The sequence below is a fragment of the Silene latifolia genome, chromosome 2 (assembly GCF_048544455.1).
Source record: "Silene latifolia isolate original U9 population chromosome 2, ASM4854445v1, whole genome shotgun sequence".
NCBI lineage: Eukaryota > Viridiplantae > Streptophyta > Magnoliopsida > Caryophyllales > Caryophyllaceae > Silene > Silene latifolia.
This window is the reverse complement of record NC_133527.1, coordinates 182,564,992-182,591,331: the sequence shown is the minus strand read 5'-3', so window position 1 is coordinate 182,591,331 and position 26,340 is coordinate 182,564,992. Positions and strand designations below refer to the sequence as shown.

General features: G+C 40.8%; 2 protein-coding genes across 2 annotated transcripts in view; one reads left to right on the top strand and one right to left on the bottom strand.

Annotated features, from left to right (window-relative positions):
- The window catches only part of LOC141643605 (transcription initiation factor TFIID subunit 7), a 105,751-nt gene extending 94,790 nt beyond the window's left edge, over positions 1–10,961 (top strand). Inside the window, exons 3-6 of the mRNA XM_074452821.1 lie at positions 4,816–4,949; positions 5,041–5,160; positions 5,280–5,334; positions 10,398–10,961. Of these exons, the coding sequence (XP_074308922.1) occupies positions 4,816–4,949; positions 5,041–5,160; positions 5,280–5,334; positions 10,398–10,561 (473 nt within the window). The 3' untranslated portion in view covers positions 10,562–10,961. The remainder of the gene's footprint in view (positions 1–4,815; positions 4,950–5,040; positions 5,161–5,279; positions 5,335–10,397) is intronic.
- Positions 10,962–11,108: 147 nt separating this feature from the next.
- Positions 11,109–16,334, bottom strand: LOC141641749 (peroxidase 72-like). Its single transcript, XM_074450397.1, has 5 exons — positions 16,104–16,334; positions 15,316–15,507; positions 15,049–15,214; positions 14,854–14,935; positions 11,109–11,436 (listed from the first exon to the last, which is right to left on the bottom strand). Exons 1-5 carry the CDS (start codon positions 16,332–16,334, stop codon positions 11,109–11,111), a joined length of 999 nt encoding a protein of 332 aa, XP_074306498.1.
- Between the last annotated feature and the right edge of the window lie 10,006 nt (positions 16,335–26,340).

The following is a 26,340-nucleotide window of genomic DNA, read 5'->3' as shown; positions in this document are numbered from 1 at the left end:
TTGATGGCCTCGTCCTTCTCGGCCGAGGAGTTCCTCATTCTCTGCTTGACTGGGCGAGCGGTGGAGAGTACGTTCAGCTTGTGAACAATCACCTCCTGACTCACGCCTGGCATCTCGGCCGCTGAGTATGCGAAAATATCTTTATTCTTCCTCAGCAGGTCCAGGAGGTCGGCTCTGAATTTTGGTTCCAGGTCGACACCGATGGTTACGGTGCGGCCCGGATCAATCTCTACCTCCTCGGTCTCTGCTCCTTCGACCATGCCGATGGTCCGGTCGTTCCCGGATCTGGGGGTGTACTGTATCCGGAACGATTTTAGTTCTGAAGCGACGGCTCTCACCCTCACTAGATACCTTATCGTCTCGTAGTCCTGGGCTTCGCACTCTCCTCTGATCTGGTTGGTCACGAGGAGCGAATCTGTCTTCACCATGATACGCTCTGCCCCGGCGGTTTTAGCTAGCTCAATTCCGGTTATCACCGCCTCGTATTTGGATTCTTTGTTGGAGGCCAATGAGGTAAGCTTCAAGGCGTGCTCGAATACGTCTCCGTTTGGGCTGATGATAACGATGTCGGCCTTCGAGCTATTCGTCGCGGAGGGGCCGTTAGCGTAAACCTCCCATAAACCGGGATCTTCCTCTTTCTTCGAGATGAGCTTATGTGCCTCCCCCTGGTCCGAGACATATATCAATGTCAGGGCCCGGATGGATATTACAGCGTCGATTTCGCTCAAAGTGACCCGGCCTATGAGAACATCGTAGGCAGGCGTGCCGTCGATGACTACGAATTCAGACATAACATTCTTGGCTGCACCTCCCTCGCCGAGCCTCACCGGCAAACTGACTGACCCCAGGGGTGCCAGGCCGGCCCCAGAAAAGCTGTACAACGGGTTGGTGCAGGGGCTCAAATCTTCAATCCTCAGACCGAGGCCGAGAAAGCATTCTCTGTTCATAACATTCGTGTAGGCGCCTGTGTCAATCAGGCACCCCTTCACCAAGTGGTTGGCTATGTCTAGGTGGACCATAAGTGGGTCGCTATGAAGAGCGACGACTCCCTCGTAGTCCTCCTGTCCGATGGTCATATCGGGGATGTTGGAAGCGGGGGTCACTGTGTTGGGCACAAGGTTGATGTCCTGATAAGGTTCATCCAGGTGCCGTTTGTGCCCAGGAGCGGACCCACCGCTTTCGTTGTCCCTGATGATGACATTGACTACTCCTACTCGCTCAGGAGCGGACTTGCTATTTGATCCGCCGGCATCTGGTTTTTGGCCTCTGGCAACATATTTGCCGAGGCTCCCCATCCGGATCAGCTCTTCAATGGCATCCTTCAGGTGTCGGCAATCGTTGGTTAAGTGTCCGGTGTGGTCGTGGTACTCACAGTACTGGCTCGTGTCACCGTCACTCCTCGGCCTAGGGGGTCTTTCCCATTTCTGGCCCTCGTTCTTGCTCAAAGCGAAGACCTCGGCGGCCGACACGACTAGGGGGGTGTGATCATCGTACCGTTTTTTGTAGTATGTTCCCGAGCTCCCCCCGGCATCCGCCGAGCTTTGTTTCCTGGCAGACTTCTCTGACCGTGACCTATTATTCTCACGGTGTCTTTCATCGGACCGTGACCCGTCGTTGTCACGGCGTCTTTCGTTCGGGTTATCCTCCCGGCGGCTCTTCTTTTCTGAGTGCTCGGCCTCGCTGGGGCCTACCCAGGTCTTGTGGTAGTCTTCTACCTTGATGGCTTGGTCAGCCAACTTCCTGGCGGCGTCCAAACCTAGGCCTCCGCACTTGATGAGCTCATTTTTTAAATCTCCCCTTGGGAGGCCCTTCATCGCTGCGAAGGCCGCCGCCGGGGATTGATTTCTCGAATCTGCTGGACCTTTCCGTCGAACCTCTTCACATAGCTTCGTAGAGACTCGCCTCCCTCCTGTTTGATAGTTAGGAGGTCCGATGTCTCCACGGCCCTTCTCTTATTGCAAGAGTACTGGGCTAGAAAGGCGTCCCTTAGGTCGGCGTAATAGTGTACCGAGCCGTCGGGAAGCCCCTTGTACCAATTTTGAGCCATTCCATGCAGAGTCGTTGGGAAAATTCGGCACCAGACCTCATCGGGCTGCTCCCATACCGACATGTAAGACTCGAAAGCCTCAGCGGGAGGGACTCCTTCTTCGACTCGGACCTCTTCCCCAACTCTGCTGAGTCGGACTTCTCTGGCTTCTTCGGGGTAAGCCTCGTTCGTGTTGCGGGGACACTGTCCTCCCATGAGTATGGGAAGGACTTAGGTCCACTGCGCCCACTTTGGGCTCCCCCGGCGACTTGACGTGGTCAGCTTCTTCCAGTGCTCCGTTCAAGTTTCTCGGAGTCACATTTTGGGCCCTGGTCTCCTGGACGGTTTCTGCCGCTCTTGTCGGCGTGACAGTGTGAGCCGGCGTACTTCCGATTAGATCCAGGAGCATCTTCAGTTTTGCCACGTCAACCACATGTCCCATGATGGTGACCTGGTCGGCAGGCAGCGGAGCATCCGGTATTATTGGCATCCCGTATTCCGGTTGAATCGTTTGACCGGCGGAGGGTTGCACAACTCCGAATTTGTTGAACGTATCATCTTGGCAGAACGTGGTTTCGTCGGTTACGACTGCGTCTTGTTGTTTCGACATCTTCTTAGCTTTCTGGGTGGGTTTTTGTTGTTTGGGAATGAATGTGACTAGCTTCTAGTGTCTTTCCCCACAGACGGCGCCAATTGTTCCGGGTGTAATTCCAGAGCAAGTATCGTTACCACCCGTGGCTTGTAGAATAATGTCTTGAGTTGACCCCTTCTTGCTTCTATCGTTCCTCTCGGCCTCTCCTGCAACAATGAACGAACTGAGGGCTTGGCTTTGTGCCAAGCGTACTCACTCCGACGCTCAAGTCAGTAAACTTAAAGGATTAAGTTGTGTTACTTGGCTAGGTATGTATTGTAGAGAGATAAGGAAGATATTACCAGATGAATAGTGTATTTAGGTTAAGTTGTGGATCCTTTCCTCAATGAGGGTTGAGGAGTATTTATAGACTTTCACCTTTTGTCGCGTAGTGGCCAAGTGGCTAGCAGGTGGAAAGACTGATCTACCCCTCGGCCGAGGGACCTATGGCAGGCCGGCGGGCCATGTTGACTCACCGCCGAGGGGTCTTGGATATGAGCACGCGGGTATGTGTCCCGGCTGGCCGGTTGTCACGCCGAGACCCAGGCTAACAGGCCGATGGGCTGCATCGGCCAGGCTGTCTAAGTCGTTGACTTGCTGTGGATATCTTTGACCTTTGTTCAATATGTTGACTTGGTCAGCGGTGCAGAATATGCCCCATCAGAAAGATTTGGGATCGGTAAGACAAATCCTTGGGATAAAAGTTATTCGTGACCGAGAAAAGAAACTCTTATGTTTATCCCAAGAGAGATATATTGAGAAAGTTCTTGAGAAATTCAAGATGAACAATGCCAAGCCGGTTTGTATATATGCCACTTCCTGGACATATCAAACTCAGTAAGAAGAAAACTAATGAAAGGCTCGAGATGCAAAATGTCCCTTATTCTTCCGCTGTTGGCAGTCTCATGTATGCCATGATATGTACAAGACCCGACATTGCTTATGCATCGAAGTAATTAGTCGCTATTTATCTAATCCTGGAAAGGAACATTGGTCTGCTGTGAAATTGATATTTAGATATTGATATAGGACTCTTTTGCACCATTTTTCCCCTTTATTTTCATACTTACCGACTCCATTTGAGTCGGTTTTATACGTCCTTTTTTGCATTTTGTGTCCCGATTCCCGTTAGTATGACATTGTGGCTTCCTTGCAGGAATTGAGGCGGGAACGGGAGAAATGAAGCGAAGAAGACGGGTTGACTAAACTAAGTATGGAAGAAGAAGGAAATGAAGCTGAGAAGTACTCCCAGCCGGCTGACCGGCTGGGAACACCAAATGTATACAATTCAAGCAAAGATTAGGCAAAGGGAATTCAAGCAAAGATTAGGCAAATGTATACACCAAATGTCCATGGAGGTGGAATTTTTTATGCCATTTAGTTTCATACAATTAAGAAAGTGATGAGTTACGTAACACCTTAGGCGGTATCTTGGTCTTATGCAACTATGATAACAAGAAATCTCACAATGGTTGTCAATATTGATTTGAGTTTTGCAGTGATGGAAATTAGTTTGTTAAATTTTTTTCTCCAAGAATATTCTGCACCATCATAGTTATGTTTTGCTACTTCGATATCTGGACCTCAATTGTGGTCTTGATTCTTTATTAGATATAGTTTTTTTGTGTGTGGTAGATGAGAAAGGAGACAAGGGGCATATATATGAAGAGATTCAGATTGAAAACATAAGTATAGATCCATCATTATGTATGTGTACACCCTGTATCATGGATTTGTGGCATTAATTCTCAATTTGAGACTTGATTTTGGAATCAATTGTTGCTGTCCAAAGTTGTAAAAGTGTGGCTGATATCATTTGAAATGTGGTCGTTGTAACCTTCAAAATTGTGATAAATTGGTCGGGCAACCTGTGTCATGGTCAACATTAAAGCCATGGTCCAGAAACTCAAACTCAAGCACAAATATAAATCTTCCATGTTCCATTCGCTAACTTCTAGCCTTCCTTTGATGTACCCACCTATGTGCTATGTGCAAAAGTTGTACATGTCTTGATTCTTATATTTTATCTTCTTTTGATGTGAACATTTTAATTTGGTGTTTTATGTTTTGTATGTGTTTCTATGTAAACCTATGTGGTTTACTGGCCGCTCCGTTGAATCGACGTATCACTGATGTTATTTACTCTTATACCATGCAGAGGATGGGAGGAGCGGTACATTTGCGATTGGAAATGACAGTTTTCCTGCTTCCCTTTTCGATCTTCCTACCATTACTGAGTCCTATAAAAGTTACGATGATAGCGTGCTCATCAAAACTGCAGATATTGGTCAAGTAAAGCTGATTTCTGTACACAGCTTATTATTTTGCTTAGTGATAAGCATTTTTGAGTAGCCATTTTCATGACTTTTGCTGCTGACATCAGATGATTTTAGTCCGGGAAGGAGGTGGCAGTAAACCTGATATGGTGGAATATAAACATGGGTTGACCCCTCCTATGAGGGATGCTCGTCGTCGTAGATTTAGAAGGGAACCAGATCTTAATGTAAGCTGCGTAACTATTATTATAGGCACATATTTGTTCTATTAATTTTTCATAGCATCTCTTACATTTCCTTCATTGCTCGACTGGATTGGATCTCAAATGCCGTTACTGTTTTGCAGCCGGAACTGGTGCAAGGTGTGGAAAACGCTCTTTTGAGCATCATGAATAGTCGAGATATCCTTTTTCACTTATTTATTCTATTGTTTGCTTAGTACTTAGGTTTCCTCCCTCTGTTAAGGATTGAGTTTTGGTTAAGCGTAATGTGTTGCCTTCTCATTAACATAAGCAAGATATAAATACATTCCGTCTCTTGGGTCAAAGCCCATATAAAGATATAAATCCAATATGCCTAAACTGGCCTAATACTCCCCCTCAAACTGGAGCATGAAGATCAAGAATGCCCAGTTTGTGAAGGAGAAAATCAAACTGTGAAGATGGTAAAGCTTTTGTGAAAATATCAGCTAATTGCACATTCGTCGCAACATAAGACGGAACGATCAAACCTTCAGAGATAGCATCACGAATAAAATGACATGCCACCTCAATGTGTTTCGTACGCTCATGAAAAACCGGATTTTGAGCAAGTTGGAGAGCCGATTTATTGTCGCAGTAAAGAGAAATAGGCTTGGGTATCTCGATACCAAAACCCGAAAACAACCCAACTAGCCACTTCACTTCACAAAGAATCGCGGACATGGCCCTATATTCGGCCTCAGTGGAAGATAACGAAACTGTCGGCTGCTTTTTCGTCTTCCAAGAAATAGGAGAGTCCCCAAGAAAGACTATCCAACCGGAAACAGAACGCCGAGAAGAGGAGCAATTCGCGTAATCAGAGTCACACCACCCGGAGACTCTAAGCGTGCTATCAGAACGTAGCAAGATCCCTTGTCCCGGCCTACCTTTGAGATAACGCACAACGCGAAGGGCGACATCCATATGAACTTGTCGAGGTTGATTTAAGAACTGAGATAATATGTGAACAACATAAGATAGGTCCGGGCGTGTCACAGCAAGATATACAAGTCTCCCAACGAGACGACGGTAAGACTCAACATCGTGAATAACGTCACCCGTGGCTTCACCCAATTGATGATTAGATTCAATCGGTGTGAGACTAGGCTTAGAGCCCAAAAGACCCGTTTCGGAAATGATATCCAAAGCATATTTCCGTTGGCTAAGACAAATTCCTTCTGAATTACGGGCTACCTCAATGCCCAAAAAATACTTCAAAGTACCCAAATCTTTCATGTGAAAACACTTACTCAAATAACTTTTAAATTTAGCAATGGCAGTTGGATTATTCCCGGCAACAACAAGATCATCAACATAAACCAGAACATGTAGACATACCTCGTCAGCCGAATAATGAAACAAAGAATAATCTGAATAGGATTGAGAAAAACCGTATTGACGCAAAGCAGAGGCAAGCTTGGCAAACCAACACCGAGGAGCTTGTCGAAGCCCATATAAAGATTTCCGTAAACGACACACTTTACCATCTTTTCCATTACTGAAACCAGGTGGCAATTTCATATACACTTCTTCCGACAAATCACCGTGCAAGAAACCGTTATGAACGTCCATCTGGTGTAATTCCCAATCTTTACTAGCGGCAATAGTAAGCAAAGTACGAATAGTAACCATTTTGACAACAGGTGCAAAGGTTTCCCTGTAATCAATACCATCAATTTGATGATTACCAAAAATGACTAACCTTGCTTTATACCGCTCGATGCTACCGTCAGATTTGTATTTAATTTTGTAAACCCAACGACAACCGAGTGCCTTCTTATCCGGAGGTAAATTTGTCAATTCCCACGTTCCATTATTTTCAAGGGCATTTATTTCCTCCGCCATGGCCTTACACCAGCGAGGGTCGGTAATAGCCGTTCGAAAATTTGGAGGCTCAACTCCATCGGTAATAGCTGCAAGAAATTGTTTATGACGAGGAGAAAATTTATCACAATTGATATAATTAGCAAGAGCGTACGGAGTACCTGAAGACGAAGACGGAGAGTCGGGAGGCGTAGTAGAGGGCGTGGCAGTAGGTGTATCGGCATCAGAACCAACCAAATAATCACTCAAGTGAGGCGGAGGCCGTTTTATACGCTTACCACGACCCATCTCCGACTCACCCAGCTGACCTGACTCACCCGACTGACCCCCTGTTTCACTCGCAATAGGGGCAGCCTCCTCCACTCCAACCGTACCAGCTACATCCTCCCCTGCTTCCCTCTCACACGAGACACCCTCACCAGAATTAGAGGACCCGACAGTAGAAGGAGCAAAGGGAAAAGACTCCTCATAGAAATGAACATCCCGACTTACAAAAATATCCCCGGTAGTAAGATCATAAACACGCCACCCCTTCTTATTGTGTGGGTAACCAAGGAAAACACACTTGCGACTCCGTTTAGAAAATTTATCGCCCTTGGTATTTTGGTTGTGAACAAAACAAAGACACCCAAAAACCCGTAAATTAGCATAAGAAGGTGGCGAACCAAACAGAATTTCATAAGGGGTTTTATTATGAAGGATATGAGACGGCGTACGATTAATCAAATGAGCTGCCGTAAGAATACATTCGCCCCAAAAAGAAATGGGTAAATGCCCTTGAAACATAAGAGCGCGAGCAACATTGAGAATGTGACGGTGTTTACGCTCGACACGACCATTTTGTTGTGGAGTACCGACACACGAAGTTTGGAATAAGATGCCATTTTTAAGAAAATAAGCGGCCATATCATTAAATTCCGTACCGTTATCGGATTGCACAATTTTAACTTGCTTAGAAAATTGGGTATTAACCATGGCTAAAAAATTCTGAAACATTTCGGATACTTCAGTTTTGTCAAGCAAAAGATAGACCCAAACAGCCCGGGGACAATCATCAACAATAGTCAAGAAATATTTCGCCCCAGACGACGAAGGAGTACGATAAGGACCCCACAAGTCACAATGAACTAAATCGAAAATAGCAACCGCTTTATTAGGATTCAAGCTAAAACTTTGCCGACACTGTTTTGCTAAATGACAAATATCACAAATATGATCCAAATGAGAAGAATTAAAATTGCTAACATCAGGAAGAAATTGAAGGACTTTATTCGAAGGGTGACCCAGACGCATATGCCAAGTATCAACAGAAACGACAGAACTCACACGATGCACAGCAACACGCTCCACTGCCCTCAAATAGTACAGCCCGTCCCGCAACTCACCGACTCCAATCTTCGTCTTCAAAGAATGGTCCTGAATATGACAAGATAAATTAGTAAAACTCAAGACACACGAAGTGGAGGCCACAAGCTGAGAAACGGAGAGCAAATTGCAATTCAAACTCGGAACAAATAAAACATTCCGAAGAGTAAGCAAAGGACTAATAATAACCAGGCCAGCCACTGTAGCCGAGACAGTGTGCCCATTAGGAAGGCTTATCGGACAGGGCGGGATAGTATAGGATTCAGATAACCAACGAACATCACCCGTAACATGATGCGATGCCCCCGTATCAACTATCCAATCAAGAGACATACCACTAAGACGGTCTTGAGATGAAGAAGCACGTGGTTCAGCAATTAGCACATTGGCACGAGCCTGAGACCGAGCAGTGGAAGAGCCCGACTTAGAACGAGCTTTAAGTTCTTCAAGAGTACGGGGACAATCACCCCACCAATCCGGAAAGCGTTGAGTTTTGATAAAACAATTGGAAACTTCATGACCAGAAACATCACAGTGAGAGCATTTGAGTTTATTATGCCGCTCCTGTCTCTCGGCATCCCGTAATGCCCGCCAGTCAGGTGCAGGAGACGGACCCCGAACCGCATTAGCCATGACATCAGAAACTTCGGGTACAACAGAGGGACCCGCAAGAAGGCGCTCCTCTTGCAATACCGCATGATAAACACGGCTCAAAGACGGAAGGGGATCGAGAGAAAGCTGATGATTACGGATGGGACCATAATGAAAACGGTCCAAACCAAGAAGGAACTGGTGAAGGCGTTCCGAATCCTGGCGAGCAAGAGCCGCTTTTGTGACTCCACAGGGACACCCACTAGTCGGACATGTAAACGGTGGTTCATGGGCGACTAGAGCATCCCATAAGGTTTTCAAATTACCAAAATACGTAGTAACCGACATACCTTTCGCTTGACGGCACTCATGTAATTGGGTCTTAAGGTTATGAATTTTTGCGCCATCAACAACCGCATACTGATCTTCTAACTCAGACCATAAAACACGTGCATCCTCCGTATCCGACACGCTATCCAAAATAGACGGATCAATTGAATTCATGATCCATTGAACGACAGTACAATGGACAACTTCCCATTGGCCGAGCAAAAATTCGTCAGTCGGCTTAGCAATAGACCCGTCACAAAATCCGAATTTACGCCGTGATTTTAAAGAGCGGCGCATAGAGCGACTCCATTTTTCATAATTATCGCTCCGGAGTTTGATATGAGTAATTGCTTGACCCGGACCTTCCTGATTAACAAGAGAGAAAGGCGACAACGGGTCGATTTTTTGAGTATTAGAGGCGGAAGCGTTTCCATCTGTCCCTGTCATGGTGAATTCAAAAACAGGAAAAGAAAGATCGAGGTCAGTGACAGACGGAAGGGGAATATTTTTTTGGAAAATAGGGTTTTGCAGTCACTGATACCATGTTAAGGATTGAGTTTTGGTTAAGCGTAATGTGTTGCCTTCTCATTAACATAAGCAAGATATAAATACATTCCGTCTCTTGGGTCAAAGCCCATATAAAGATATAAATCCAATATGCCTAAACTGGCCTAATACCCTCTGAGCCAAATTAAAATCATTTTAACATCGGAAAGATTTAGAAGAAAAATAAACATACCTCCTTTCCCTCTCATCCGCCAAACTTGGCTAGAAGCACTCGACACAAGTTCATGTCCAAGTGTTTGACTCGTCTCTTTTATGAAAAAAAATCTCATGTTTTTGGTTCACGATGAAGTGTTCAAGTGTCCTGAACATATTCGAGTGTCGAGTTAAGAGTCGTAGTAACATAACCATCCACCATTCCACCCTCTCTCTCTTTTTCCGTCCTTTGGCTGTATCCAAAGTCCAAACACAAGGTTTATCTTTAAACTCAGTATAACTCAGCTGGTTAATGTCAGTTAATTTTACAGTACAACCCCCAAAGAATTGATAGAGTTACAGGTCTTGTGATTGTTGTGCTGTTAGCTGTTTACTTTTCCTTGACTGAAGCAAACGTAATGAGGGCCCCACTCAAGAGGAAGATGGCGAGGATAACAGCCGGAACGTAGGAAAGAAACCGGCCCCAACTTCCAAGATTAAAGCTACTGCCCGAGGTCCTGCCAGTAATGCTGCTGAGGAAGATGGAAGCGACACAGATGAATCTGATGACTCAGTTTAGTCATATTTACACTAGTTTAGCCTCTGTCGTAGAAAAGGCCAAAACGGTGCAAGTAAATCTCACCTTTCCGTTCCTGTTGGTAATTTTGTGTCTCGTCATGTAGAATTTTCGTCCCTATGGTTAGTGGTATTTACTTTTGTAAATCATTTGAAATTATCATCTTTAGAATTAATTCTCGAGCTTTAAAACAACAGTAATACCGAGTAATACTGCATGGTAGATTGCAGTTAGCTTTCTCGGTATAATTACGAGTGGTGATATACTGATATTCATGATTTACGTTTAATTCTTGAAACATTGACGTTGCTCATGATCTACTCCGTATGAACTAATATGTGTTGATTATTGAGGTACTGAGTAGCTAGAGTAATGCAAGTATGTGTGGTCGTTTTATTCTCAATTGCATATTAGTAGGAATGATTTGGTAATTCCTACACAAATTCGCGGATAATTGAAGGATCTGGGTAACAACTAACAAACTTAAGATGCCAGTATTCATTTTTATTTTGTCATGTAATGACAGTACGATTTTCAATTTCAAGCAACGCTATTTATTAACTCTTCTGCAGTTCCTCCTGATTTCACCGTCTGAACCCGTCAATGGAAAGAGTTTACCCATCTTCACCATGGAAATCACAAACTGATCGAAGAAAAGCTCTTTGTTCCCGGCATATTGCTCGACAAGTTTCCAGGAAGCCTGGTTGGTAAATAGGGTTTGGTCGGAATTCAACAAGCCGCGTGAACGCACCAGATTCCTGTAGTAGAAGTTGTCAAACTGGATAGGGGTAACAGGGTCTAAGTTAACCAAGTTCTGGTCCCCACCAGAGCGTGGGCATTGGATGCGCAGCCCGGCTCCGTATAATGGGTCAAGTGTATTAGCAATATCTCAGACGATATTCCCATATCTTCTACACAATCAAAATCTTCATAATAAAATCAAAGTTATTATCATATACTTGTAAAATCAGTAACAAAGTATTGTATACTACATTTAGGACAATTGTATAATCTTCCCTTCCCTAATTACATAGGCTAAGCTAACTATATATACTGTAAACATTCATTGACAGAAATACAAGTTTTCATATCTCTCAAAACCTATTGTCTTATATGGTATCTTCGAGCCTACAACGATCCAACCCTCTTCGACCAAAACGTACCAGCTTAAACGCTCCAAACACCACACCTACCCTTCCGCCATGACTAACAATCAGCAAGACTCCACTGTCACCAATCCCCATGACGCTGCTCATCCTCTCACGGCACCCAATCTCAACCATGTCGTGAAATTGAATCCTCTAAATTACACGACATGGAGGTTCCAATTAACCAACATCTTGTTTGGTCTTAGCCTTTTAGGCTTCATCGATGGCAGCAAACCTATCCCTGCCGCCACCACCATCGATGCCGCCAAACAAGAAGTACCCAACCCCGCTCACATGTCTTGGTTAAAACAAGACGGACTCATCCTTGGTGCCCTTATGGGTACCATAACCGATGCCCTTCAAACCTTAATCGTTAGGGCGAAAACAGCGAAGGAAGCTTGGGACATCCTTGCCCAAACCTATGCTAATCCATCGCGCATTCACATACAACAAATTAAAACCAAATTCGATTCGATTTCGAAAACCACGAATCAAACCATTACCGAGTACATTCACTCGATAAAAGCTTACGTGGATCAACTTGCCCTTTTGGGTAAAATTCTCGATCCCGAAGACGTAATTTCAAGAGTCCTAAATGGCCTTGATTACGAACTATATAAATCCGTCATCGACCAAGTCCGAACCCGCGATACACCAATTTCTTTCGAGGCGCTCCATGAAAAACTCCTTCAACAGGAACTAATTCTTCAACAAAACCCACCCACCAATCACTTCCAACCCTCTGCCAATGCGGCATATAAAAACTACAATAACAATCGTCACCACTACAAACCATCCACCACCTACACCAACCAAACTAACCCCCCTGCCGCCACCTACAACCAAGCCAACCCTCGTCCTTTCAAAGGACGGTGTCAATGGTGCCGTGAAACAGGGCACGTTATTGCCAATTGCCCCTATTTCCGTAAGCTATACCCTAACATTGTCTTTCCTGCCCCACCACCAAATCGACACCACCAACCCACACCTGAGGCTCACGCCGTGGGTATGACCGCAGGTCCTTCGGCTGCCAACCCCAATTACTTGCTAGATAGTGGTGCTAGTCACCACGTAACCCACGACCTTGACACACTAGCATTTCATTCACCATATTCCGGTCTCGATGAACTCCTTATAGGAGATGGTTCCGGCCTCCCGATTGCTAACACAGGTAATGTAAAACTCAATGGTCTTAATTTATTAAATGTTCTTCATGTTCCGAAAATATCGCGCAATATTATATCGATATCGCAACTTTGTCGAGACAATAAAGCTTATGTTCTCTTCTCACATGACTATTTTCTTGTTAAGACGATGGCAACGGGAACCACACTCCTACAGGGCCGAGTTAGAGACGGAATCTACGAGTGGAGTCCTCCGAAACCGCGCGCCTATAGTACAACCAAAGGACCCGCTCCATTATCGTTGCATCATAGATTAGGGCACCCATCTTATGATGTAATGAAAACAATTAATAAAGACTTGCAATTTTGTTTTCATGATATTGAACACTGTCAAGCGTACAACATAACCAAGAGCAAAAAAATACCATTTTCGCACTCTTCATTTCGCACCACTGACTCACTACAACTATTATTTTCTGACCTTTGGACGAGTCACGTACCCTCGTTTGATCATTATAAATATTATGTCATCTTCGTCGATCACTACAGTAAATATATTTGGATGTATCCACTAAAACGAAAATCCGAAACCAATCAAGGTTTTATTCAGTTTAAAGCCGTTGTAGAAAAATACTTCAATAAACCAATCAAACATTTTTTCTCCGACAATGGCGGAGAATATGTTAAATTAAATACCACACTCCTCAACGACGGAATTTCTCACTCGACCTCTCCTCCGCATACCCCCGAACATAACGGGTATGCCGAAAGACGACATCGTCATATAGTTGAAACGGGTCTCGCCCTTCTCAGACATGTGCACCTTCCCACCAAATATTGGCTGTATGCCATTAGCACAGCTACTTATCAGTTATCTCATAAATCGACTACCCACTCGGTCACTAAATGGTAAATCACCATATTTTATGATTCACAATAACCAACCCGAATGCCCTAGGACTTCACCTGAGCCAATCCAAATACATTCAAGACCTCCTTACCAAATACAAAATGGTCGATGCCAAACCGAACACAACACCCATGGCTACGTCGCCACCATTAATTCGGGAAGACCATCACCCCATTCATGAGCAGTCCGACTATCAGGCAATCGTTGTGAGTCTTCAATACCTATCCCTTACCCGGCCAGACATCGCCTTTGCAGTCAATAGATTGGCTCAATTCCTTCATCACCCCACATCAACCCACTGGACGGCCCTCAAACGCCTTCTCTAATATCTTCAAGGAACCCCGAACCATGGTATTCAACTCTACAAGGACACCCCTCTCTGCCTTCATGCATACTGTGATGCAGACTTTGGAGGTGACAAAGATAATTATCTGTCCACCACCGGATACATTACCTATCTCGGGCGCAATCCCATTGCCTGGTCCTCCAAAAAGCAAAAGGGAATTGCTCTCTCCACGACAGAAGCTGAATTTCGAGCTATTGCTTCCGTCACTACCGAAACCTTATGGCTTCGCAACCTTCTCGCCGAACTCAACATTTCTGTTACCAAGCCTCCAGCTATATTTTGCGACAACATCTCAGCCACGCTCTATGCCAAGAATCCGGTCTTTCACTCACGTATGAAGCACATGACTATCTCCTTCCACTACGTCAAGCAACAATTACAGCTCCGTCAAATACGCATCTCTCACATTGCCAGCAAAGATCAGCTCGCAGACATCCTAACAAAGCCGCTGCACAAACACCAATTTCATGAACTCCGCGACAAGCTTGGCCTTATCACAAGAACGTCCAACTTGAGGGGGCGTATTAGCAATATCTCAGACGATATTCCCATATCTTCTACACAATCAAAATCTTCATAATAAAATCAAAGTTATTATCATATACTTGTAAAATCAGTAACAAAGTATTGTATACTACATTTAGGACAATTGTATAATCTTCCCTTCCCTAATTACATAGGCTAAGCTAACTATATATACTGTAAACATTCATTGACAGAAATACAAGTTTTCATATCTCTCAAAACATATTGTCTTATAAAGTGTAGCATCAGGCTTCCCATCTCCATTCTGGTTGTATAGCCTTTGCCTGAAGCTGCTGCACCTTGCTTTACCTATTGTGTGGGCCCCTGCTCCAACACTCACTCTTTTTAGTCAGTATAAAACCGTCTTACTGTAAGACGGATCTTTGATTGGTTAAACACTCATTTATATATTACCATCAACAAATGGAATAACAAACCTGAGAGCGCAACAAGGTCAACCATGTCGAGGCCTTGGCTTGTAAACTTGGAAAGTACGGTTTCAAAAGTAGTGTTCGGATCAGGAATGTTGTCGTTAGATCCGCTCAAACTAGCTTCTAATGAATCTCTTCTTCCTAGATTCACTAGCCAGCTTGGTCCACCAAGCTGTATTAATTAATAGGACACAACAAATATAATTATCGGGTCAGATCAGCTTTGCCAGGACTATTTGGCATCGAATATTGAATTTTGAAAAGGAGGCTTACACTTGAAGTTGAATCTCTGGCTGCAATAGCTAGAATATCAGCACAAGACACAACTCCAGGGCATATTGTCTCAACTTGATCCTTGATCTTGTCAATAACTTCGAACCCTCGAGCTGAGTTCTTATTAGCCTTCGACCCCTTCTCCGAGATTATGCTTCCACTGCTGTCTAAGAGCAATGAAGCATCACATCCCTGCAAACTCAAAAACACGTACACGGTACACTACCTTGTCAAGCACTAGTACTAGACCTGGCAATTCGGGTCAACGGTTTGGGTTCAGGTCGGGCCAATTCGGGTCTGGTTGTTTCGGGTTTCTAAAATATTCGGGTTAGTTCGGGTCGGGTCGGGTCATTCGGGTTTACAGGTCTGTTTCGGGTTTGTTGGTCGGGTTGTTTCGGGTCAAGGGGATCGGGTCATTTTGGGTCGGGTCAATGATTAAGAGACAAAAAGGCATTTCAAGTGTTTTGGGGTCATTTAAAGTTATGTTTTGTCTGGTCATGTTCGGATTGGGTTATTTCGGGTCGGGTCATCTTGGGTCGGGTTGATACGGGTCTATCAAAGCTCGGGTCATTTTCGGGTCGGGTCGGGTTAATTCGGGTTTCGGGTGCCATTCGGGTGCGGCAGTTCGGGTTAATTTCGGGTCTCGGGTCAGTCTTTTCGAGTCGGGTCAATCGGGCCGGGTTGATTTTGCCACGTTTAACGGTTTAAGCACTACTATATACAGTATGTTACTCAAACAAGAAATAATACTGACAAATTATTTATTTAGATTCACTAACGATATATACCTGGACAAAACAGTCAAGGAAGTGGAGTCTAAGCAAGGACGCAGCCATTCGGGGATCTTGGACGATCACGTTGATGACAGTAGACCTGACTATGGCTTGCACATTTGGGCAAGTGTTGTCATAGAACCCAGGACTAAGCTGTCCATAAGCTTTGGAAACAAAGCATAGTGGTACGATTGCTAGAAGACTAACAAAAATGGTGTACTTCTTCATAGCATTATTATTACACATTTTGTTTCAAGTATTTCTCAAATAATATCGCTGTATTTTATTTTGTGAAGATATGTTGTGTTATTAGTTTAGGGAGTATTTATATGACGGATTTATATTATTATATCACTAATAATCAATATATAATATAATATTTCCATGCATGTCTCACCTTATATTATTAATTTATTATGCACTTGTATTATTATGATACCACCTATTTTCCCAAAATTTGAATTTTTATAACATTAACGATAATAATGCAGACCTGTAATGATTAATGCAGGCTGGATTAGTTTAGGGAGAGCTTTATAAAACCAATAATCAATCTATTAGGCGTAATATATTATTAGCATATTATGAAATGTGATTGATGTGATCATATTGATTAAGAATATTTGTTTATGATGAGGATTAATATTGATGTATATTACTGATGTGAATTCTGTATTTGATCAAGTGAGTACAATGGGAGGGAAGCTCTCCTTATATAGTTAGTTTAGTAAGTTAGTCTGTTAGGATATAACTAACTAGAGTTAGTTGGAGTTTAGTTAGTTAACTTTCTAGTTAGTTATCTCCTTATGTTCTAACTACTCTATATTTTAACATCCCCCTCAAGCTGGACAATCCTTAATTAGTAAGATGCACTACTAGAATATGGGGCAAAAGCATCATCAATAAGTAACCATTTTAGTATCTAAATGGTCTCTTTGGTCAAAGAAACCATTCAATAAAGAAAAATGATCTCTATCAAATAAGAAAGAAACCATTGTAGTGTATAAATGGTTTCTTATATTAAAATAATGATTAAAAAAACAAAAACAAAATCTCAACAACTCTCTATAAAAAAAAAAACAAAAACAAAGTAAAACATATTTGATAAACGAACTCCTTAAATTATAGCTCCCCATTTTATAATTGTGTAAAACAAAAACATACCCAGAATTCTCATCTTCTTTCCTAACTTTAGATCTAAGGGGTTGTTTGGTTGACACTTGAAAAACACAGGAATTGGAAAATCCCATGAATTGCAAAAACATGGGTTGTTTGGTTGCCATATTTTTTGGAAAATGGGGGAATTAAAAGTTCCCAGGAACTTCCAATGCCTACATGATGTAGGAATTGGCTTACCTACTCCCCCCTTGGTCATTGGAAGTTCCCATGGAATTTAATTCCTACATGAGCAACCAAACACTTTTGTCAAATTCACCCGAATTGGATGCAGGAACTTAATTCCCATGAAAATGAAGTTCCTAGGAAAATTAAATTCTTTGATCAACCAAACGACTCCTAAATCATTCTCACAATCTCTCACCACCACGGCCATGCTATGACAACGCAACGGCCCTGCTAGGACAACGTCACGACCCTGCTACGACAACGGCAACACCACAACACTCCGTCGGTGAAACCTTTGGCATAAGAGGTATTTTCTTTCTCTTATCCTTTTCGAATTAATTGTATATGAAATTATCGTTGTTGGTTACATTTTATATCCTTTGATTGATATGGGTAAAATCGTAAAATCTAAAGTAAGTAGGTGTGTTTTGGAATTAGGGTTCATATATAATTGGGGCTTTTGTATGAAAAATTATTATGATAATGTGTTGTTGTGTTTATATGGTCTTAGATATGAATTGGTGTTAAATTGAGGGATTTATGACAGTTTTATTACTGAATTGTAGCTTTTTTTTTCAGATTTCGTTTCTCTATTATTTAATTTAGAAGTCATAGTTAATTTCTTAGATTTTGGACGAATTAGACTATTTTTCATTGACGTTTTACACTATTTTTGTTTGATTCAATTAGATTTCATTATTAGGTTAGAAAAAAACATTCTGAACTTTGGACACTACAATTCATAAATTCAATTATTAATGTTGGTGTTTTGCCTCTTATCAATTAAATCAACTTAAGGATTTTTGGTTGATGGCAGAAACTAAGTTTATTAAGTACTGTGGCAAAAAATAAGAGTTTATTGGAGTTTGGGTTACATTCTTGTTGGGACAGTAGTAATAGAGCACTCTCGATATGTTATTGACAACTATGATCATTGCGACGATAATATTGAATTGGAGGCAAGGTCTCCGATAAGGTTAGTGCAATTCGATGATTCTATTGCTGAGGACTCATCCATATATGTACGAAATGACCATAACGTGGGGATTTGGATTGAAGAAAATCGAAAACGCCTTTGTAAGCACTATAAACATAAATGAGTCATGGTTTTATTTAAGACCATAGCAAAAAAAAAAGGTATGCTTTACTGATTGTTGGCTTTCTTTTCCTCCTAAACTTAAATTGCAAATTAAGCAAACCCTAATATTTGATTGCAGGATATTGTGTAGTGGATTTTGGGCATTGGCTTCTCGGCTTTCACGTTTTTGTGGGTTGAGCACATCCTTAGGTAGGGACTAATTTCTCTCTTCTTCTTTTTTCATTTACTCTGTTATGGAGGTTAATTGCAGTAGTAGTATATTATTTCATTAGTTTTGAACTCATGCAGTTTATCTCTTTGTTATTTTAGTTTGGTACTAAGCATAAAGAATAGATTATATCCTTCAAGATTCAGGGGGCTTTCTATAGGTGCTGGCAGTGATGATGTATATCTGCTACCTTCTGGATTGTTGTTGGCTGATGTCAGCTTCAATAACGTCGCTCATAGCCATTGTACTAAACATGTTCTTTTGTGATGTAATGTTTATTAGACTAATGCTACGGAGGTGTTCTTTGCCGTCACCAAACTGTTCAGTCAAAAGACTCTGGTATATGAAGAATGGTGTATTTGATAATTAAGGAACTCTCGCCTTCTTCTGACGATATTTATTTATGTAACTTATATTTGTTAATACTTGTGATAAGTTCTGCTATTGTTGACGGTTTTAAGGTGAAACTTTTCTTACTCATTATGCGGTCACAATTTTTACCAACTCCTGGAAGAAGGACATGAATGGCAAGACCGACATGTACCGGACGAATGCTAATAAAGAGTGCTTTGTCGGATTACGGATGTCACACTTCTCACACAGATAGAAAGATATTTAGAACAAGTTATTGTTGATAAAAAGCTTATTGTTGCTGGTGCTCCTCTAGTTAGTGTCATTCATTTGTTCCGGGTACGTGAACCATTAGAGAGTATTTTCCCATTCTTAGTTTTGTTTGTGTCTAAAGTCTTAATACTTCCCTCTTCCCTTTTTTTTGTAGTATTTTGAAGGTGTCGTCGAGACTTACTCTCAACAAATGCTTGACGTGGTTAAGGAAGATGGTGCCGAAGTTGATCTATGAGAGTTAGATTTTCTTATTATTGTAATTTTTTGGAAAATTAGTCATCTTTTTTTTTTTTTTGTATTAATGGGCACAAAATATTGCTCGCATTAAGTGATTGTAAAAACGAATACACTTTTTATTATATTATATATGCGATAAATTTTTTTGAATGAGCTTTGATATGCGTGCCATGTTAAACAAAACACGAGTATACGGCTGTGCAATTAACTCATTATGGCCCCATAAATAATAATGACGAATTGACAATGCATCGTGTCAATAAAAAAATAATAAAAAAAAATCAAAGAAACCATACTTCTCTAATCCTTGGTTTCAGGAAAGAAACCATCTATGTTTGTTGTTTGGTTTGTAATTGTGAGGTAAGAAACCATTTTTTGTACTTTAATGGTCTCTTTTTCAGTGAGTAAAGAAACCATTTATCTAGAAAAGATGATTTCTAACTTTTTTTCAAAGAAACCATTTTTTTTGCATGGTCTCTTACCCTAAGAGACCTTTGACCTTGAGACCATCTCCATGTTGGTCTCTTAGGTCTATTTCCAATGGTCTCTTTGCCATTTATTGTAGTAGTGATGTAAAAGTCCAAGCTTGGAAGATAAATTCTTATGTTGTCCCCCTAACGGCTTGGTCATGATGTTCGCTAAGTGTTGATCATAGTTGACATGCTGAGTGTAGAGGAATCCTTCTTCTTGTTTATCACGCACAAAGTGACAATCCACGTTTAGGTGCTTAGTTCTTTCGTGGAAGACATGGTTCATGGCAATAAATTGTACAACTTTGTTATCACAATACAGAGGTATTGGAAGTGGAATGTTGACTTGCATTTCTTGAAGTAAAGCAGCCAGCCAAACCAGTTCACTGGTTGTATAAGACATGCTACAGTATTCAGCTTCAGTAGAGCTCTTACTGACAGTCTTTTGCTTCTTCGTTTTCCATGAGATTAAGGCCTTACCAAATAATATACAATATCCACTTAGTGACCTAGAGCTGAAGGGACATTGAAACCAATCTGCATCAGTGTATGCCCTTAATGTCATGTCTGATTGAGCAGGAGAGAATAAACCCATGTTCACTGTGGTTTTTAGGTACTTAACCACATGTAATGCTGCAGTAAGATGTGGCAATCTTGGCTGAGTTAAAAATTGGCTCAAATGCTGAACACAATGTGAGATATCAGGTCTGCTTAAACTTAGATACAACATTCTCCCTACTAATCTTCTGTACTGCTCAGGATCAGTCAGTAAATCTCCTTTGTCAATGCTTAATTGCAGTCCTTTGGGAAGTGGAAACTTAGTAGTTGTGAAATTTTCCATTCCTATATCCTTAAGAATGTCCAAGATATATTTCCTTTGGTATTATTCCTGTATCATTCCTGGCTATTTCTAGTCCTAGGAAGTATCTGGCCTGACCAAGGTCTTTGATGGTAAACTTTATTTGAACCCATCTTTAACCACCTGAATCTAAGCATCATTACTCCCTGTGAGTAATACATCATCCACATAAACTAGAGCAATAAGAAAGTCTCCAGTTTTGGGATCTTTCCTGGTAAACATTGAATAATCATGTTTGGACTGTTGAAATCCTTCACTGACTAAGTCTTTAGTCAACTCCTTGTTCCATTGTCTTGAAACTTGTTTTAAACCATATAAGGACCTTAATTTGCATACTTGGCCAGGTCTTGCTTTAATATACCCTTGAGGAACTGTCATATAGACTTCCTCATCTAGATATCTATGCAAAAATGCATTGTTGATGTCTAGTTGATGCAATACCCATTTTTTAGCAGATGCAAGAGCAATGAGAGATCTTACAGTGGGGAACTGTCATATAGACTTCCTCATCTAGATAGCTATGTACAAGGTACGAAATAACATAGTAAAAGACATTTGACGAGACAATGGATTCGATGATGTCAGTGAAAATGAAGATGAAGATTAAAGTGACGAGGAGATGATAATATGGAAATAGATGGTTAGAAAAAAATGTAATATGTAATTTATTTTTTATTGTAATGTATTGTTTTATTGTATAAAAATTAATTTATATAAAGCGCAAAATTTTTATAAGTTCAGTTCGGCTTCTATAAGTTCAGTTCATATAAGTTCAGTTCAGCTCTTATAAGTTCAGTTTAGCTTCTATAAGTTCAGTTCAGTTCAATTCTTATAAATTCAGTTGAGTTCAACAACTTAAAGTCCAAAAGAATAGGCCCTTAGTCTTAGGGTATGATTATTGGTAAGACTTCCTAAAGTCTTAAGACTCTAGAAAAACAGTTTTCCACTAACTTTTATTATTTATTTATTGTTCAGACTCACCTCAGACTTAGCTCAGACTTTACACATTATCAGTCAGGCTCACTTCAGACTCTACTTTTTCACTTTACTTGAGAAAATGTGGGATTTAAGAAAAAAAGAACAAAAATAATATAACACTAATCTTTCTTTCATTGGTTGTCTTCTTTTAGTAGTGAGGTCAAGACTCATGTAGAGTCTTAAGTTGAGTCTTGGATTTCCAAGACTCAACTTAAGACTTTGTCAAGACTTTATTAAGACTATAATAGATTATTGGTAGTCTTGAGTGAGTCTTGTCTCAAGACTCACCAAAGTCTTGTATCAAGACTACCAATAATCTTACCCTTATACTCTTATTTATATCTCACTATCAAGGATGATATCAAAGATTTGTATTGTATTCTCGTTGCGGTTGAGTATCAATACATGTGGCAGACTGGCAGTGGCGCTCGCCCCACTGGCTTTGGAAAATTTTTAAGTTACAATTTTTGAATTTTTTCGAGTTCACTATTACCTTTTCAACCCTTTAAAATTTTTACCCCCGCGACTTTAATCCTAGATTCGCCACTGCAAACAAGTCCTCTTATAAGATGATGTATATAAGTCGGTTGGGAGACAGTCTCATCATAAATTTATTGTAAAACGATATCACATGTTACATACATGAATTACAGCTAATGATTAATTTATAATTTAGTATGTTCATTAGAGTACAAAATTAAAGAGTCACTTTCATTTACAAAAAACAACAATTTTTTTATAAAAAACCATAAAAAGATAAAAATAATTATTTTTAATTATCCATAATATAATGAGTAAGTCTCTTATAAAATAATTTTACAATATGATTATTTTCATCTGTAATATAATGAGTAAGTCTCTTATAAAATAGTTTTACAATAAAATTGCAAAACCATTTACAAGAAACTTTAATGTCCATATTAAAAATAAAATAATGGTTGGTAGAAGTAATTTTAAGAGGTAATAAAGGTAAATTCTCACTTGATTTTATATTTAGAGTTAGTGCGTATAAAACGGTTTGACATACGAATTTTCCTATAACACAAAGTTTTGTTTCAGACGAGCCATTTTCGTCTAAATAATAAAACGGGATTTTGTGACCATTTTTTAGTTAAATATAACCACAATGGTCCAGCTAGTATAACAACTTATTGGTAACGTTTTTTGAAAATTGCTCACATTTTGCTATAAAACAATTTCAAAATCTCGTATTATTGTTTCAAACGAAAATAACTCGTCTCACGAAAGACCAACCCTTCCTACTAGAGGTGGTAATCGGGTCACCCGGGTCGGTTACGGGTCGGTTCAAGGCGGGTCGGGTCATATCGGGTTCAGGTTATGTCGGGTCAATGACAGGTTCGGGTCGGTTTAGTTCATGTCGGATCGACTTCGGGTCGGGTCGGGTCATCGACGGGTGACAAGTCGGGTCGTGTCATTAGCGGGTCACTGTCGGGTCAGGTTATCAGGATATATTTTATCTTATATATTTAGTTTTAGATGGTAATTTTATGTTTAAATAATTGGTAGGTGTATTAATTGTTGTTTTAAGTGAAAATATCTAAGATGAATGTCAATTTGGTGTCATTTAAACCATTATTAAGCTAGTTCATCTATCGGGCTGAGAAAATATCGGGTAACAGGTCGGTTCAATTCGAGTCGGGTTGGAAAAAATAGGGCTGCTATCGGTTATCGGGTCGGTTCGAATCGGGTCAATTCGGTTTCGGTTCACCCAATTTTCGGGATGTATCAAGTCGGGTTTCTGGCGGGTCAGGTCGGGTTCCTCGGATCGGGTGAGCTTTTGCCACCTCTACTTCCTACCTATAATAAGAGGATGTGTTCTTAAATGATTCCTAGTTGTGGAAGAGGAACTGAAGTACTGGGAAATGGGAACTCCGAAACATAAAAGAAACCGACATACGATCCCAGATACAATGAGTAGATAGCGTGGGGCCCAATCCAAAGAGAGAAAGCAGAAAGCGCGTGAAGCGGTGCCTATATATACAGACCTCTTCGGCTCTTCTCCTCTCTCCCATTCACATAACCCGCTCCTAAAACTCTCTTTAACCATCATACAAATTCAAAAAAACTTTCTTCAATCAAATACCATGTCTTTATACAACTCGTCGTCGGCATCATCTCCGTCTTATAACAATTCGAAGACGACGCCATATTCTCCGTCTTCTATTCTCAACTGGTCTGATTACGCCACGGAGTCTCCTTCTTACACACCGTCTTCTCCTCAATATTCTCCCTATTCTTCTGAATACTCCCCGGATTCGCCTACTTACACACCATCTTCTCTTACTTACACATACACACCGTCTTCCCCAATTTACACCCCATCTTCTCCAACTTATACACCGTCTTCCCCTACATACACACCGGCTTCTCCAACTTATACACCGTCGTCACCTATTTACACACCGTCCTCTCCTACCTACACGCCATTATCCCCTACCTACACACCGGCTTCTCCAAGTTACACACCGTCGTCCCCGACTTACACACCGTCATCCCCTACCTACACACCGTCGTCCCCTACTTACACACCGTCATCCCCGACTTACACACCGTCATCCCCTACCTACACACCGTCATCCCCTACTTACACACCGTTGGCTTGTGGTTGTGCACACTGTTGGCGGACGTTCTAGAATTATCACTCTAATTTAGGGCTTGCTCATTCTTTTGTATTATATTTTCGTCTTGCCATTTATTTGATTGTTATTACAAGTACTACTTGTTTATGTTAATTTGATACTTTTGATATGAATATTGTATCTACACCTCTGAATTTGATGGTTTCACTGTTTATATATTTGGGCTACGAATTGCTAGTTGTTAATAAAATACAACTCATATTGTTAATCATCTGATTCCAGTTTCTTACTTGTCTACTTTAGTTGTTAATAATACAACGTTGATTCGAATTGTTATTCTTCGTTCCAAAGCACTCCATATTCAATTAAGAATTAGGGCAAATGGCAACTTGAGTTTCTGTTTCGGGTTTCACCGCATCGATTGAATTTAGCTTTAACCATTTGAGCGAAATTATAATTCCCTAATTAGTTATCGTTGATGACTAAATATTGTGTACAACATTAAATCTAACTATGAATTAGCTATTATTTTTACATCATCGATTAACAGAGTTATGTTGTAAGTTCGTGCGTTATGTTAGTATGTGCCCACGGCTGTTCAACTTGTGGATGTGCTCACTAAGGCGTTGTGTGTTGCTCAGTTTACGTCAAGTTGCGCATTTAGGGGGGTAACGGACTAACGGAGTTGCACCACAAAAAAAATGAGGCCCAAATATGACTGTATAAATGTAGTATACATCGAGGTTTGTATTCAAATTTTATAAGTAAAACTTATAAATGCGGTGGCCAAAATTAGAGGCTCGGTTTCACCGCCTATGGCCGCCCAGGGAATTAGACACCCCTGCATAAGGGGGTGGAAGAAAGATGGGAGAGAAAAAGAGGAGGAAATAATTAAGAAGAGTTGAAAGGATGAGAAATGAGAGCGGAAATTTTGTAAAGGGTATATAGAAGCATCATATATTTAAATTATATTTTATATGTTCAATTTTATATCATATAAAAAATAAATTTTGACCAAAAATAAATTGATATATCCTCTTAGAAAACCATAAATACACCGCACAAACAACAACAATGCATCAACTAAATCTCTTAATTTCTGTAGAAAATAATTAAATAACCATATATGGTTATTTGATATAATTTTATTGATCGTAGAGATAATCAAATTGGGTAGGTGATTAGCAATATTTGGTTAGACATAATTTTACTATTCTACTCAAATTAGGTAAGTGATCAATACACAAACTCATACGAAGTACTTTGGATAAACCCATGCTTCAATTGACAGATTAAACAAATGCATGGCATTATATATAGCTTGCAAATTGGTAAATCATAAAACGAAAACAATTTTCCTCATCAAAAGTAACAAACTACAAACAAACAAAAAAATATGGAGGCTCTAAGTCATTTGAAGTCCTTCCTACTTGCTCTTTTACTTATATCAAGTTAGTTTTTTTTTTTTTTTTATCTTTCTTCATGTTTTTGTGGTTTATTTATATCATTATTGGTTCCAAAGAGCATCTACAAAAAGTTACATCTTTTTACATCTTTGTTAAGGATGAGATATAAGACCAATAAAATATACGGGAGTCTCACACCCACGATCTATCACCCACACATTATCTCAACCATTAAGCTAAAACTTTTCGAATTTTCACCATATTAGAATTAGGAATTACAAAGCATTTTTGTTAAATTAGAGAGAGGGAGATTGCATAATAAGAGATGTATTATTGATTGATGTTGTTCTAGTGATTACAATACAATAGATTTATAGTAGCTAGTAAGCTAACCCTAATACTAAACCCTACACGATAGCCGTCGTTC

What these genes read in the sequence shown, in the direction of transcription:
- LOC141641749 (XM_074450397.1), bottom strand. Translation starts at nt 16,334, where the DNA reads ATGTGTAATAATAATGCTATGAAGAAGTACACCATTTTTGTTAGTCTT. An exon ending in TCCTTGACTGTTTTGTCCAG is followed by an intron (nt 15,508 to 16,103) that starts GTATATATCGTT and finishes TTGAGTTTGCAG; the next exon opens with GGATGTGATGCTTCATTGCT. An exon ending in GGAGATGGGAAGCCTGATGC is followed by an intron (nt 11,437 to 14,853) that starts TACACTTTATAA and finishes AGATATTGCTAA; the next exon opens with TACACTTGACCCATTATACG.